This window comes from Apostichopus japonicus, chromosome 15, assembly GCF_037975245.1.
Source record: "Apostichopus japonicus isolate 1M-3 chromosome 15, ASM3797524v1, whole genome shotgun sequence".
NCBI classification, from domain to species: domain Eukaryota; kingdom Metazoa; phylum Echinodermata; class Holothuroidea; order Aspidochirotida; family Stichopodidae; genus Apostichopus; species Apostichopus japonicus.
In genome coordinates, this window is record NC_092575.1 from 28,833,935 (window position 1) to 28,846,767 (window position 12,833).

The 12,833-nt window shown below is 39.5% G+C and overlaps 4 protein-coding genes across 13 annotated transcripts in view; 2 read left to right on the plus strand and 2 right to left on the minus strand.

The window, feature by feature from the left end:
• The window catches only part of LOC139981010 (transport and Golgi organization 2 homolog), an 85,564-nt gene extending 81,052 nt beyond the window's left edge, over positions 1–4,512 (plus strand). For 6 of the 7 annotated variants that reach the window (XM_071993111.1, XM_071993108.1, XM_071993113.1 and 3 more), the window contains 2 exons: positions 326–442; positions 2,522–4,512. In XM_071993111.1, the coding sequence (XP_071849212.1) occupies positions 326–442; positions 2,522–2,669 (265 nt within the window). In that variant the 3' untranslated portion in view covers positions 2,670–4,512. Of the gene's footprint in view, positions 1–325; positions 499–610; positions 1,677–2,521 lie in introns of all 7 variants that reach the window. The other variant, XR_011797759.1, reaches the window with a different exon arrangement.
• A 458-nt stretch (positions 4,513–4,970) lies between these two features.
• LOC139981004 (uncharacterized) lies at positions 4,971–7,264 on the minus strand. The gene is made up of 2 exons (XM_071993097.1): positions 7,021–7,264; positions 4,971–6,918 (listed from the first exon to the last, which is right to left on the minus strand). The coding sequence occupies exons 1-2, from the start codon at positions 7,262–7,264 to the stop codon at positions 5,780–5,782; spliced, it is 1,383 nt and encodes a 460-aa protein (XP_071849198.1). The 3' UTR covers positions 4,971–5,779.
• LOC139981002 (2-(3-amino-3-carboxypropyl)histidine synthase subunit 1-like) overlaps positions 6,849–12,833 on the minus strand; it is a 44,438-nt gene continuing 38,453 nt past the window's right edge. The window contains exons 10-13 of one of the 4 annotated variants that reach the window (XM_071993093.1): positions 11,487–11,587; positions 10,759–10,837; positions 7,276–7,562; positions 6,849–6,867 (exon numbers count right to left, since the gene is read on the minus strand). In XM_071993093.1, coding sequence (XP_071849194.1) covers positions 6,864–6,867; positions 7,276–7,562; positions 10,759–10,837; positions 11,487–11,587 — 471 coding nt within the window. In that variant the 3' untranslated portion in view covers positions 6,849–6,863. Of the gene's footprint in view, positions 6,868–7,092; positions 7,563–8,942; positions 8,991–10,695; positions 10,838–11,486; positions 11,588–12,833 lie in introns of those variants that run through there. The other 3 variants (XM_071993092.1, XM_071993090.1, XM_071993094.1) reach the window with 3 other exon arrangements.
• On the plus strand, positions 7,958–10,741 carry LOC139981356 (uncharacterized; the record flags this gene model as incomplete). The annotated part of the gene is made up of 1 exon (XM_071993694.1): positions 7,958–10,741. A coding segment is annotated over one exon (909 nt), but the record flags the coding sequence as incomplete, so codon positions are not given.

Genomic DNA, 12,833 nt, shown 5'->3' on the forward strand with positions numbered 1-12,833 from the left:
CAGACACATATCACTCATCCTCCACTCTCCACCTCAAACACACACATATCACTCATCCTCCACTCTCCACCCCCAAACACACCCATATCACTCATCTTCATCCATTCCCCCACCTCAAACACACACATATCACTCATCCTCCACTCTCCACCCCAAACACACACATATCACTCATCCTCCACAATGACTTTCATCTCACTTGAAACCTGTTTAAAGAAAGGAATGGTCTTATCAAATTTACTTGATATAATAAGTTATATTGATAGTTTGAAACCAAAGATTCTTCATCAAAACCTTTTTGATTACTTCTGTTTCTTCATTACAGACTAGATGGTGAAGATAGTCTTCAGCTGGATAAAGCTTCCCTAAAAACAAATCAAGAATTGTTTTCAAAGATACTGCCTAATCTGATCATGGTGAACACACCAGTCTATGGTACCAGGTATGTAGGATATTACCTAATCTGATCATGGTGAACACACCAGTCTATGGTACCAGGTATGTAGGATACTGCCTGATCTGATCATGGTGAAGACACTAGTCTATGGTACCAGGTATGTAGGATACTGCCTAATCTGATCATGGTGAACACACCAGTCTATGGTACCAGGTATGTAGGATACTGCCTAATCTGATCATGGTGAACACACCAGTCTATGGTACCAGGTATGTAGGATATTACCTAATCTGATTATGGTGAACACACTAGTCTATGGTACCAGGTATGTAGGATACTGCCTAATCTGATCATGGTGAACACACCAGTCTTTGGTACCAGGTATGTAGGATATTACCTAATCTGATCATGGTGAACACACCAGTCTATGGTACCAGGTATGTAGGATACTGCCTGATCTGATCATGGTGAACACACTAGTCTATGGTACCAGGTATGTAGGATACTGCCTAATCTGATCATGGTGAACACACCAGTCTTTGGTACCAGGTATGTAGGATACTGCCTAATCTGATTATGGAGAACACACTAGTCTAATGGTACCAGGTATGTAGGATACTGCCTAATCTGATCATGGTGAACACACTAGTCTATGGTACCAGGTATGTAGGATACTGCCTAATCTGATCATGGTGAACACACCAGTCTATGGTACCAGGTATGTAGGATATTACCTAATCTGATCATGGTGAACACACCAGTCTATGGTACCAGGTATGTAGGATACTGCCTGATCTGATCATGGTGAACACACTAGTCTATGGTACCAGGTATGTAGGATACTGCCTAATCTGATCATGGTGAACACACCAGTCTTTGGTACCAGGTATGTAGGATATTACCTAATCTGATCATGGTGAACACACCAGTCTATGGTACCAGGTATGTAGGATACTGCCTGATCTGATCATGGTGAACACACTAGTCTATGGTACCAGGTATGTAGGATACTGCCTAATCTGATCATGGTGAACACACCAGTCTATGGTACCAGGTATGTAGGATACTGCCTAATCTGATCATGGTGAACACACCAGTCTATGGTACCAGGTATGTAGGATATTACCTAATCTGATTATGGTGAACACACTAGTCTAATGGTACCAGGTATGTAGGATACTGCCTAATCTGATCATGGTGAACACACTAGTCTATGGTACCAGGTATGTAGGATACTGCCTAATCTGATCATGGTGAACACACCAGTCTATGGTACCAGGTATGTAGGATACTGCCTAATCTGATCATGGTGAACACACCAGGCTATGGTACCAGGTATGTAGGATACTGCCTAATCTGATCATGGTGAACACACCACTCTATGGTACCAGGTATGTACTACCACACAAAAGCTAAATATAGGGATATTACCTAGTGTGTATCACACATAGGCTAAATATAGGGATTCTACCTAGTGTGTTCTATCACACAAAGGCTAAATATAGGGATTCTACCTAGTGTGTTCTATCACACAAAGCTAAATATAGGGATATTACCTAGTGTGTATTATACAACACCTAATTATATTCCGGTCATTTGATTGGTCAATTGCTCATCGATTGCGTGCAAAATCCACTCTGTTGCACTCTATGAAATAGAACCATGTGTTATACTTTTTTGATAGCACTTTTTTTCAATGGTAAGAGAGCAGAGAAACCTGTCTGTTCAAAACAATCTGTTGCATGAGTGCATTTTACATCCAATTATATCCAAATTTGAAGGTGTTGTATAAAACAAATAATGAATGGTTTCCATTCGTGCAATAGTGCAAATATTTCATTCGTTGAAAGATATTATTTGTTCCATTCAACTCGGCTGCTCCTTGTTGAATGGAACATTCCATCTTTCAACTCATGAAATATTTGCACTATTGCACTTATAACCATTTATTATTTGTATACTATCACACATAGGCTAAATATAGGGATATTTACCTAGTGTGTACTATCACACAAAGGCTAAATATGGGGATACTGTCATTGCATTATGTTGTCTCATGTTTTGCAGGTCTATTATTGTTATATTCTTGTTCTGTTCTTTTATTGTTTACTTTCTTGTTTTCAGGTCTACAACAGTTGTTCTTGTTAAGGACAACAATGAAGCCATTTATGTTGAAAAGTACCTAGAGGAGCCAATTGACCCTGCAAACTACCAATGGAAGACCAAAGAACATAGGTTTACCCTCCGAGAGAATCTCACCTTGAAACTGTGAATATCTATTAAGTGCTAAGATTTTAAAGCAATTAATGATCTGCAAATCTTCAAACTGATATGATGAATAACCATCACAAATGAAATATGTTATACCTGTGGATAAAAACTGGGAAAACATTAAGATGCTGTCAAAATGTTGGTTAGGTATGCTCACATCAGAATGTCATTATTTTAACATTTTGCAGCAAAACTATGAATCACAGCAAGATTGCGGAGCAATATCCTTCACAGTTTGACAGCACTTTAACTTTTCCATAAATGTGGCAGGCCTGTAGTAGTTAATGAGTTTAAAATTGAAATGTGCATTATTGATAATTATATTTTGTATTGTAATGATTAAATAAATACTTATTTCACATCAACCAGTTCATCTCTCTATCAACTTATTTCAACAGATTTGTTCACATATGTCAAATATGAAAGGTTTCCAAGAAGGGTGTCATGGTATATTAAACAAAAGCACCACTTGCTTATTAGCGTATCGCATTGTGGAAAAAAAAACTATTCTCTGCCAAAGGAGACCACAATTCTGAGCATGTAAGAAACTAAAAGGAATACATTACTGAGCATGTAAGAAAACTAAAAGGAATACATTACTGAGCATGTAAGAAACTAAAAGGAATACATTACTGAGCATGTAAGAAACTAAAAGGAATACATTACTGAGCATGTAAGAAAACTAAAAGGATTACATTATTGCTGCACTATGAAGAGGAAGTTTCATCATGGAGGGTCTGTAGCAGCTCCCTGGTTTTATCGACAGTCAAGTAAATTCATGTCAATTTACTCAAGGGGTTACCTCCATCAGAGTGGCACCTCATTGTCATGGGACCTGTGAACTTGATAACCTCTCTGACCTCAGATTTGGACAGAGTACCACTTTCAATAGGTGCAATCGTTATGGTTTTACTTGAAGGGAGTAACAGTAGTAACTGCAGTAGGTTACTATTGCTGTAATGTATCAAAATCTTGTTAAAGTTTGTAGTCAGTTTATCAAGTTTAAATGTTAAAGTTGATTACATTTACTGAACAATGTACCAACACACAACATAACTACACAGCCCAGCTGATAGTATTTAGAGCCTTGTTTTTTTGCTTTTCATACTTTGACCTCTGCTGAGCTCAAATGAACTTTGACCTCCACAGAAAACAATGTAAGTCTTATATTCAATAAGATGGAGCCACATTCCAAGTATGAAGTTCATCCAAACTTTAATTTTGTAAGGTTTTCACACTTTGGCATTTGATGAACTCAAATGACCACTACAAAAAAACAATAGGGTTCTTGCACTAATTAAAATGCATTCACTTACCCAATGTGAAATTCATACAAGGTTGGCTTTTGGATTTGTGTTTACATGGTTTCCAGACTTTGACCGCTGTTGACCTCAAATAAGGTTTGACCTCTGCAGGAAACAACAGGGTTCTTCTACTGTATAAGGTACATCTACATACCAAATATGAAATTCACCCACCATATAGCTTTTGAGCAATAATGTTTACCAGGCAAGTGGTCACACACCCAAGCCATCCCCATCAGTTTGATTCCTATTACCTCCGGCAAGGAATCAATAACGGATATTGAATTTGACAGAAATCTATGGTTATGAAGAATATCAGGTACAGACATGAAATGAACTGTAATAAATGTTCATTTGGGTGATGCTGATTGAACGTCAGTGTAATTCCTAATCTGTATTTTATTATGAAGGGCTTTTGTAGCATTGTGGTCAAATGTGGCAGGCCTGTAGTAGTTAATGAGTTTAAAATTGAAATGTGCGTTGTTGATAATTATATTTTGTATTGTAATGATTAAATAAATACTTATTTCACATCAACCAGTTCATCTCTCTATCAACTTATTTCAACAGATTTGTTCACATATGTCAAATATGAAAGGTTTCCAAGAAGGGTGTCATGGTATATTAAACAAAAGCACCACTTGCTTATTAGCGTATCGCATTGTGGAAAAAAAAAACTATTCTCTGCCAAAGGAGACCACAATTCTGGATGTATACAATGCATCTTGGTTCTGATCTTGTTTCATATCAACTTAGTGTTATGTGATGACATAAATGTTTCCCTCTGTATGTTTTCCTCTGTATGTTTTCCACTGTATATGTTTTACTTCTGTATGTTTAACTTCTGTATACCACACAAGCAATACATGACATTACTATGTGGAAACTCAGACACTTCCATCTAGTCATGTTGTTGATTCAATGGTAGCTGCTAGCTATCTTCAACCTACAGAACTCTTCAGATTCAATGAGTAGAGAAACACATAAGAAAGCATGTGCAAGTTTTATTCATTTATTTTGTCTGAGTGATTTATCAACAATGTTCTTTTTTAGGTAATTCTACATATATGCCTCCTACAAAGTCATACATCATTATAAAAGGCTAGGTCAACATACTGACTGTAGTGACAAGGAAAATATTTTAAATATTAGCAAGTGGAACCAACCACCATGTTCTGTGTATTGGATGTTTACAAACCATGGACATCTTTATATTAGATGACAGCCAAATAGGAAATATGCCTTACATTTGATTTTCATTGCATTCTTCATTTCCTGTTCCTTGGCAACCTTTGAAGGTTTATTGCTTTTCCAGAATTAACCCTACAAGCTAAGGCATTCTTTGCAGAGTTGTTCTTTGCACTCCAATTGTTAAACTATCTCGCACTAACTCCACTTTTCATTAATATTTAAAATATCATTCCTTGGTGAAAGTACTCTGTACATTAAATGGCAATCTCATTAACTAATATATCTATGAATGCATAGAATTTTATGATTGATTTAAAGTTATTAGACATGGTATGACCACATGAAGTGATCATGTTTTAAGAGGAGGCCAGTATGATACTTCCTATGTACCATACCATAAATGGCACAGAACTAGATGCACCACAGAGACACTAGAATCTTGTTCTTGTCAGCGAAAAACATGAACAGCCCTTTTTGTCTGAAAATCCTTTTATAAAAGTTACTTGATAACTATATATTTGTTAAAATTTACTCTATTCTGATATGTGAAAGAAGCTGCACAAAGAGAGCAAAGTATCTAAACTGTGAATGATTCACACACACATAGTAGTTGTTCCTACATGTCTCTGCTACCTCTTGACTGCAGCAGACTCAGTCTGTAATGTGCCTTCATGTCTCTGCTACCTCTTGACTGCAGCAGACTCAGTCTGTGATGTGCCTTCATGCCTCTGCTACCTCTTGACTGCAACAGACTCAGTCTGTGATGTGCCTTCATGCCTCTGCTACCTCTTGACTGCAGCAGACTCAGTCTGTGATGTGCCTTCATGCCTCTGCTACCTCTTGACTGCAGCAGACTCAGTCTGTGATGTGCCTTCAGGTCTCTGCTACCTCTTGACTGCAGCAGACTCAGTCTGTGATGTGCCTTCAGGTCTCTGCTACCTCTTGACTGCAGCAGACTCAGTCTGTGATGTGCCTTCATGTCTCTGCTACCTCTTGACTGCAGCAGACTCAGTCTGTGATGTGCCTTCATGTCTCTGCTACCTCTTGACTGCAGCAGACTCAGTCTGTGATGTGCCTTCAGGTCTCTGCTACCTCTTGACTGCAGCAGACTCAGTCTGTGATGTGCCTTCATGTCTCTGCTACCTCTTGACTGCAGCAGACTCAGTCTGTGATGTGTCTTCATGTCTCTGCTACCTCTTGACTGCAGCAGACTCAGTCTGTGATGTGCCTTCAGGTCTCTGCTACCTCTTGACTGTAGCAGACTCAGTCTGTGATGTGCCTTCATGTCTCTGCTACCTCTTGACTGCAGCAGACTCAGTCTGTGATGTGTCTTCATGTCTCTGCTACCTCTTGACTGTAGCAGACTCAGTCTGTGATGTGCCTTCATGTCTCTGCTACCTCTTGACTGCAGCAGACTCAGTCTGTGATGTGCCTTCAGGTCTCTGCTACCTCTTGACTGTAGCAGACTCAGTCTGTGATGTGCCTTCATGTCTCTGCTACCTCTTGACTGCAGCAGACTCAGTCTGTGATGTGTCTTCATGTCTCTGCTACCTCTTGACTGCAGCAGACTCAGTCTGTGATGTGCATGCATGTCTCTGCTACCTCTTGACTGCAGCAGACTCAGTCTGTGATGTGCCTTCAGGTCTCTGCTACCTCTTGACTGTAGCAGACTCAGTCTGTGATGTGCCTTCAGGTCTCTGCTACCTCTTGACTGCAGCAGACTCAGTCTGTGATGTGCCTTCAGGTCTCTGCTACCTCTTGACTGCAGCAGACTCAGTCTGTGATGTGCCTTCATGCCTCTGCTACCTCTTGACTGCAGCAGACTCAGTCTGTGATGTGCCTTCATGTGTCTGCTACCTCTTGACTGCAGCAGACTCAGTCTGTGATGTGCCTTCAGGTCTCTGCTACCTCTTGACTGCAGCAGACTCAGTCTGTGATGTGCCTTCATGTCTCTGCTACCTCTTGACTGCAGCAGACTCAGTCTGTGATGTGCCTTCAGGACTCTGCTACCTCTTGACTGTAGCAGACTCAGTCTGTGATGTGCCTTCATGTCTCTGCTACCTCTTGACTGCAACAGACTCAGTCTGTGATGTGCCTTCATGTCTCTGCTACCTCTTGACTGTAGCAGACTCAGTCTGTGATGTGGTTACTGTCTTATTGTTACTGCAGTCACAATTAGCACATTTTAGACAGTCACCAGTCCCTTTTCCAGCTGTTTCTGCGGGTGGGTCCTTCTCTTCTTGTACAGGTACCTTGGGTATCCCTCTTCTGTTACTACGCACAGGTCGTGGAGGCCTATTGGCCTCATTGTTTGGGGTCCAGGGACCAAGGCTATCGTTTGCATAAAAGTCCATTGGATATTCTTCCTGCCATTCAAGGGACCTTAAAACCACAGATGCCTGTGACAGATGTGAGAAAAAGTATGTCAGGAATACTTCAATTTTATTATGTAAACAGGACTACTTCAGTTTAATTAGGTAAACAGGACTACTTCAATTCAATTAGGTAAACAGGAAAACTTCAATAAAGTAAACAGGACTACTTTAATCCAATTTAGTAAACAGGAATACTTCAATTTAATTTAGTAAACAGGACTACATCAATTCAATTCTCAAGGAAGAAAGTTCTAGAATACAAATACGATGTGGCTGTTGCAGCTGCTGAGATTAACTGTTCCTGACAATTCAGAAATTTATTTTCCATCAAACCATTGTTGGTCTGATGAAGTACTTCTTCAGGACATTGAACATCTCACAATGTTTCAACAATGGCAGCAACACAGCTGATCAGATGAGGCTTTCATATCCAAACCACTGAATGTACCTTTCAGAGACCTACCATATGGAGACCCTACGGAGAGAGACCCTACAGAGAGGGACCCTATGGAGAAAGACCCTACGGAGAGCGACCCTATGGAGAGGGACCCTACGGAGAGCGACCCTACGGAGAGGGACCCTATGGAGAGGGACCCTATGGAGAGAGACCCTACGGAGAGCAACCTTACGGAGAGGGACCCTACGGAGAGGGACCCTACGTAGAGGGACCCTATAGAGAGGGACCCTATGGAGAGCGACCCTATGTAGAGGGACCCTACGGAGAGGGACCCTATGGAGAGAGACCCTACGTAGAGGGACCCTATGGAGAGGGACCCTACGGAGAGCAACCCTACGGAGAGGGACCCTACGGAGAGGGACCCTATGGAGAGAGACCCTACGGAGAGCGACCCTATGGAGAGGGACCCTACGGAGAGGGACCTCATAGAGAGAGACCCTACGGAAAGGGACCCTATGGACAGAGACCCTATGGAGAGAGACCCTACGTAGAGGGACCCTATGGAGAGGGACCCTATGGAGAGAGACCCTACGTAGAGGGACCCTATGGAGAGGGACCCTCTGGAGAGAGACCCTACGGAAAGGGACCCTATGGACAGAGACCCTATGGAGAGAGACCCTACATAGAGGGACCCTATGGAGAGGGACCCTACGGAGAGGGACCTCATAGAGAGAGACCCTACGGAAAGGGACCCTATGGAAAGAGACCCTATGGAGAGAGACCCTACGTAGAGGGACCCTTCAGAGAGGGACCCTTCAGAGAGGGACCCTATGGAGAGAGACCCTATAAAGAGGGACCCTATGGAAAGAGACCCTACGGAGAGAGACCCTATGGACATTGTCCCATTGGCAAACTACATTGTCCCAATTGATGGCAAACTACATTGTCCCAATTGATGGCTAACTACATTGTCCCAATGGAAAACTACATTGTCCCAATAATTATATTCAGACCTTGTACACATTCATAATGAACCATGATTATCATATTCAGACCTTCACGTTCATGATGAACCATGATTATTTTATTCAGACCTTGTACACATTCATCATGATTATCATATTCAGACCTTGTTCACATTCATCATGATTATTATATTTAGACCTTGTACACATTCATGATGAACCATGATTATTATATTTAGACCTTGTACACATTCATCATGATTATTATATTCAGACCTTGTTCACATTCATGATGAACCATGAATATCATATTCAGACCTTGTACACATTCATCATGATTATTATATTTAGACCTTGTTCACATTCATCATGATTATCATATTCAGACCTTGTTCACATTCATGATGAACCATGAATATCATATTCAGACCTTGTACACATTCATCATGATTATTATATTTAGACCTTGTACACATTCATCATGATTATTATATTCAGACCTTGTTCACATTCATGATGAACCATGATTATCATATTCAGATCTTGTACACATTCATAATGATTATTATATTTAGACCTTGTTCACATTCATGATGAACCATGAATATTTTATTAAGACCTTGTACACATTCATAATGATTATTATATTTAGACCTTGTTCACAATCATCATGATTATTATATTCAGACCTTGTTCACATTCATGATGAACCATGAATATTTTATTAAGACCTTGTACACATTCATAATGATTATTATATTTAGACCTTGTTCACATTCATGATGAACCATGAATATTTTATTAAGACCTTGTACACATTCATAATGATTATTATATTTAGACCTTGTTCACATTCATCATGATTATTATATTCAGACCTTGTTCACATTCATGATGAACCATGAATATTTTATTAAGACCTTGTACACATTCATAATGATTATTATATTTAGACCTTGTTCACATTCATGATGAACCATGATTATCATATTCAGATCTTGTACACATTCATAATGATTATTATATTTAGACCTTGTTCACATTCATCATGATTATCATATTCAGACCTTGTTCACATTCATGATGAACCATGAATATTTTATTCAGACCTTGTACACATTCATAATGATTATTATATTTAGACCTTGTTCACAATCATCATGATTATTATATTCAGACCTTGTTCACATTCATGATGAACCATGAATATTTTATTAAGACCTTGTACACATTCATAATGATTATTATATTTAGACCTTGTTCACATTCATGATGAACCATGAATATTTTATTAAGACCTTGTACACATTCATAATGATTATTATATTTAGACCTTGTTCACATTCATCATGATTATTATATTTAGACCTTGTTCACATTCATGATGAACCATGAATATTTTATTAAGACCTTGTACACATTCATAATGATTATTATATTTAGACCTTGTTCACATTCATGATGAACCATGATTATCATATTCAGATCTTGTACACATTCATAATGATTATTATATTTAGACCTTGTTCACATTCATCATGATTATCATATTCAGACCTTGTTCACATTCATGATGAACCATGAATATTTTATTCAGACCTTGTACACATTCATAATGATTATTATATTTAGACCTTGTTCACATTCATGATGAACCATGATTATCATATTCAGACCTTGTTCACATTCATGATGAACCATGAATATTTTATTCAGACCTTGTACACATTCATAATGATTATTATATTTAGACCTTGTTCACATTCATGATGAACCATGAATATTTTATTCAGACCTTGTACACATTCATCATGATTATTATAGTCAGACCTTGTACACATTCAATCAAATATCTCACCTCATAAGGAGTTAGAATCGGCTTTGGGAAGGCATAACCCCAGTCAATAGACAATCGAGGGCAAGCAACCTGTACCCACCTGAAAACAAGATATAAAAAAACAACAGATTAATAACATGTTGTCCCATCAAACAGAACAAAGCTGTGTCTTATTGGTCTCCCTTAGATATATACCATATCTTCAATGAATCCAAGAGGCCTCACCAAGAATTAGCCAGAAACAAAAGACGTAGCTACCCTCATTAGCATATTGTAATTCAGTAAACCAGTGTCAGACCTCACAGAAGAAGAAGTTAAAATAAAGAAATGAAACAAAAAAAGGAGTGAGAAATTTATAATACATCATTAACACTGACATGAACATAATTGGAACTACAGATCAGTTTTATTAAAGTCATTAATTGTGAATTCAAATTATCTTACATGTCTTTACCAGCCCGATTGATTTAATGTACAGACCATTTGCACTGGAAGGTGGTTTTCAATGGTTGGAAAATGCCCAAATTATCTATTAGACTTAGTCTCACCATACTGGACCCTAACAAAACCTTTCAACAATCACTTTGGTTCTGAGAATTTTGCAGAGTGGTTTGTAATTTGGAAATCAGTTGAGGGTGTGATTAACAATTTAAACAAACAATATTGATGAAAGTTGTGAAATCAAAAGAATGTTGAAGTATTTTTAACCTTCAACAGAATGGAAAGTTTGCAATATCGTTTCTACTTACGCATCAACATCTTCAAAGAGTTTTATTTTATCTGGAAAGAGCTCAGAGAGGAGTACAGTGACGGTCTCTATACCAGCTTCTGTGAATTTAGTTGATAATTGCTGCAGTAAGAAGAAATAACATGAAACTAATTAAGACACAAAGACCTTATCAAACAATACCATGGTAAGAAATTTGGCATATTTATTCATAAATCAACTCATACATAAACACTGTCCATGCACAACTTTATGTTTGGTGCGCTTTTAGGTCTGAACACCAAATGCAAAATGAATATATGAAATATTATGAAGATGTTATTATAATATAGCTGTAAATTTTACTATTAGTGCACCAAATTAACAGAGTAGTTCAAAAGATTTTCATATTGATCACACATGACCAGCTACTTTGGTGGACCCTGCCCACCAACTTTAAATCCTGAGGTCAGTCTCATGTGCTCCAGCTACTTTGGTGAGCCCAACCCACCAACTAAAAATCCTGAGGTCAGTCTCAAGTGCCTACAGCTACTTTGGTGGACCCTACCCACTAACTGAAAATCCTGAGGGCAGTCTCATGTGCTACAGCTACTTTGGTGGACCCCACATACCAACTTAAATCCTGAGGTCAGTCTCATGTGCTCCAGCTACTTTGGTGGACCCTGCCCACCAACTTAAAATCCTGAGGTCAGTCTCATGTGCTCCTGCTACTTTGGCGGACCCTGCCCACCAACTGGAAATCCTGAGGTCAGTCTCAAGTGCATCCAGCTACTTGGTGGACCCCACATACCAACTTAAATCCTGAGGTCAGTCTCATGTGCCCCAGCTACTTTGGTGGACCCTGCCCACCAACTTAGAATCCTGAGGTCAGTCTCATGTGCTCCTGCTACTTTGGTGGACCCTGCCCACCAACTCAAAATCCTGAGGTCAGTCTCATGTGCTCCAGCTACTTTGGTGGACCCTGCCCACCAACTGGAAATCCTGAGGTCAGTCTCAAGTGCATCCAGCTACTTGGTGGACCCCACATACCAACTTAAATCCTGAGGTCAGTCTCATGTGCTCCAGCTACTTTGGTGGACCCTGCCTACCAATTGAAAATCCTGAGGTCAGTCTCAAGTGCCTACAGCTACTTTAGTGGACCCCACCTACCAACTGAAAATCCTGAGGTCAGTCTCAAGTGCATCTAGCTACTTGGTGGACCCCACATACCAACTTAAATCCTGAGGTCAGTCTCATGTGCCCCAGCTACTTTGGTGGACCCTGCCCACCAACTTAAAATCCTGAGGTCAGTCTCATGTGCTCCTGCTACTTTGGTGGACCCTGCCCACCAACTCAAAATCCTGAGGTCAGTCTCAAGTGCATCCAGCTA